At 62.0% G+C, this 2,500-nt stretch overlaps 1 protein-coding gene across 1 annotated transcript in view; it reads left to right on the top strand.

Moving 5' to 3' along the window:
- LOC132813606 (disintegrin and metalloproteinase domain-containing protein 33-like) overlaps positions 1-2,478 on the top strand; it is a gene marked incomplete at both ends in the record, with an annotated part of 13,960 nt that extends 11,482 nt beyond the window's left edge. Inside the window, 2 exons of the mRNA XM_060823211.1 lie at positions 1,494-1,578; positions 2,336-2,478. Of these exons, the coding sequence (XP_060679194.1) occupies positions 1,494-1,578; positions 2,336-2,478 (228 nt within the window). The remainder of the gene's footprint in view (positions 1-1,493; positions 1,579-2,335) is intronic.
- Positions 2,479-2,500: the final 22 nt, after the last annotated feature.

The following is a 2,500-nucleotide window of genomic DNA, read 5'->3' as shown; positions in this document are numbered from 1 at the left end:
TCCGTGTTCCTGCTCTCCCTCCGTGTTCCCAGACTCTCTCTCTGTGTTCTCAGTCTCTCTCCGTGTTCCTGCTCTCCCTCTGTGATCCCGGACTCTCAATGTTCCCGGACTCTCTCCGTGATCCCGGACTCTCTCCGTGATCCCGGTCCCTCTCCGTGTTCCCGGTCTCTTTCTCCATGTTCCTGGTCCCTCTCCGTGTTCCCGGTCTCTCTCTCCGTGTTCCCTGTCTCTCTCCGTGTTCCCGCTCTATCTCCGTGTTCCCAGTCTCTCTCCGTGTTCCCGGTCTCTCTCCGTGTTCCCGGTCTCTCTCCGTGATCCCGGTCTCTCTCCGTGATCCCGGACTCTCTCCGTGATCCCGGTCTCTCTCCGTGTTCCCGGTCTCTCCGTGTTCCCGGTCTCTCTCCGTGTTCCCGGTCTCTCCGTGTTCCCGGTCTCTCTCCGTGTTCCCGCTCTATCTCCGTGTTCCCTGACTCTCTCTCCCCGTGTTCCCGGACTCTCCCCGTGTTCCCGGACTCTCCCCGTGTTCCCGGTCTCTCTCCGTGTTCCCGGACTCTCTCCGTGTTCCCGGACTCTCTCCGTGATCCCGCTCTCTCTCCGTGTTCCCGGACTCTCTCCGTGATCCCGCTCTCTCTCCGTGTTCCTGCTCTATCTCCGTGTTCCCGGACTCTCTCCGTGTTCCCGGTCTCTCTCCGTGTTCCCGGACTCTCTCCGTGTTCCCGCTCTCTCTCCGTGTTCCCGGACTCTCTCCGTGTTCCCGGACTCTCTCCGTGATCCCGCTCTCTCTCCGTGTTCCCGGACTCTCTCCGTGTTCCCGGACTCTCTCCGTGATCCCGCTCTCTCTCCGTGTTCCTGCTCTATCTCCGTGTTCCCGGACTCTCTCCGTGTTCCCGGTCTCTCTCCGTGTTCCCGGACTCTCTCCGTGTTCCCGCTCTCTCTCCGTGTTCCCGGACTCTCTCCGTGTTCCCGGACTATCTCCGTCTTCCCGGACTATCTCCGTGTTCCCGGACTCTCTCCGTGTTCCCGGACTCTCTCCGTGTTCCCTGACTCTCTCCGTGATCCCATGTCTCTCTCCGTGTTCCCGGACTCTCCCCGTGTTCCCGGACTCTCCCCGTGTTCCCGGTCTCTCTCCCCGTGTTCCCGCTCTCTCTCCGTGTTCCCGGACTCTCTCCATGTTCCCTGACTCTCTCCGTGATCCCATGTCTTTCTCCGTGTTCCCGGACTCTCCCCGTGTTCCCGGACTCTCCCCGTGTTCCCGGTCTCTCTCCGTGTTCCCGGTCTCTCCGTGTTCCCGGTCTCTCTCTCCGTGTTCCCGCTCTCTCTCCGTGTTCCCGGACTCTCTCCGTGTTCCCGGACTCTCTCCGTGTTCCCGGTCTCTCTCCGTGTTCCCGGACTCTCTCCGTGTTCCCGGACTCTCTCCGTGTTCCCGGTCTCTCTCTCCGTGTTCCCGGACTCTCCCCGTGTTCCCGCTCTCACACAGTTCCTTCCTGTTTCAGGGGCATCACCTTTAAGGGGACGACGATTGGAATGGCCTCGCTGGAGGGAATGTGTTCCCCCGACAGCTCGGGGGGCGTCTCCATGGTGAGCAGGAGGGGCTCAGGGTGGGGTCAGTCTGGGGTCAGTGTGTGGGTGGGGTCAGTGTGGGGGTGGTGTCATTGTGGGGGTGGGGTCAGTGTGAGGTCAGTGTGGGGGTTGGGTTCGGTGTGGGGGTGGGGTCAGTGTGAGGTCAGTGTGGGGGTGGGGTCAGTGTGAGAGGGTGGGTCAGTGTGAGGGTGGGTCATTGTGGGGGTGGGGTCAGTGTGGGGTCATTGTGGGGGTGGGGTCACTGTAGGGGTGGGGCCGGAGTGGGGTGGGGGTCAGTGTGGGGGTGGAGTCAGTGTGGGGTCAGGTCAGTGTGGGGGGTGGGGTCAGTGTGGGGTGGGGTCAGTGTGGGGAGGGGTCATTGTGGGGTTGAGGTCAGTGTGGGGTCATTGTGGGAGTGGGGTCAGTGTGGGAATGAGGTTAGTGTGGGGTCATTGTGGGGGTGGGGTCAGTGTGGGAGTGAGGGTCAGTGTGGGGTTGGGGTTTAGTGTGGGGTCAGTGTGGGGTGGGTTAGTGTGGGGTCAGGATCAGTGTGGGGGTGGGGTCAGTGTGGGGGTGGGGCTGGAGTGGGTGGTGGGGTCAGTGTGGGGGTGGGGTCAGTGTGGGGTCAGTGTGGGGGTGGGGTCGGTGTGGGGTCAGTGTAGGGGTGGGGTCGGTGTGGGGTCAGTGTGGGTTAAGCAGTTGATGAAGGTCACCATTAGGTCAGGGTTCACTGTGGGTTCACAGGTCTCAATGGTTGTTATGCTCCGCCCCCCAGGACCATTCAGCTGCTGCGATTGGTGCAGCTGTAACTATGGCTCATGAGATTGGCCACAACCTCGGACTGAGGCATGATGGTCCGGGATGCTGTCTCCAGGAGGAGGATGAACATGGCGGCTGTATCATGGCAGCAGCAACTGGGTCAGTACCAGACCGTGACCCC

The sequence above is a fragment of the Hemiscyllium ocellatum genome, unplaced genomic scaffold, assembly GCF_020745735.1.
Source record: "Hemiscyllium ocellatum isolate sHemOce1 unplaced genomic scaffold, sHemOce1.pat.X.cur. scaffold_3917_pat_ctg1, whole genome shotgun sequence".
NCBI classification, from domain to species: Eukaryota; Metazoa; Chordata; class Chondrichthyes; order Orectolobiformes; family Hemiscylliidae; genus Hemiscyllium; species Hemiscyllium ocellatum.
The sequence above is the reverse complement of the archived record's forward strand: the minus strand, read 5'-3'. Positions and strand labels throughout refer to the sequence as shown.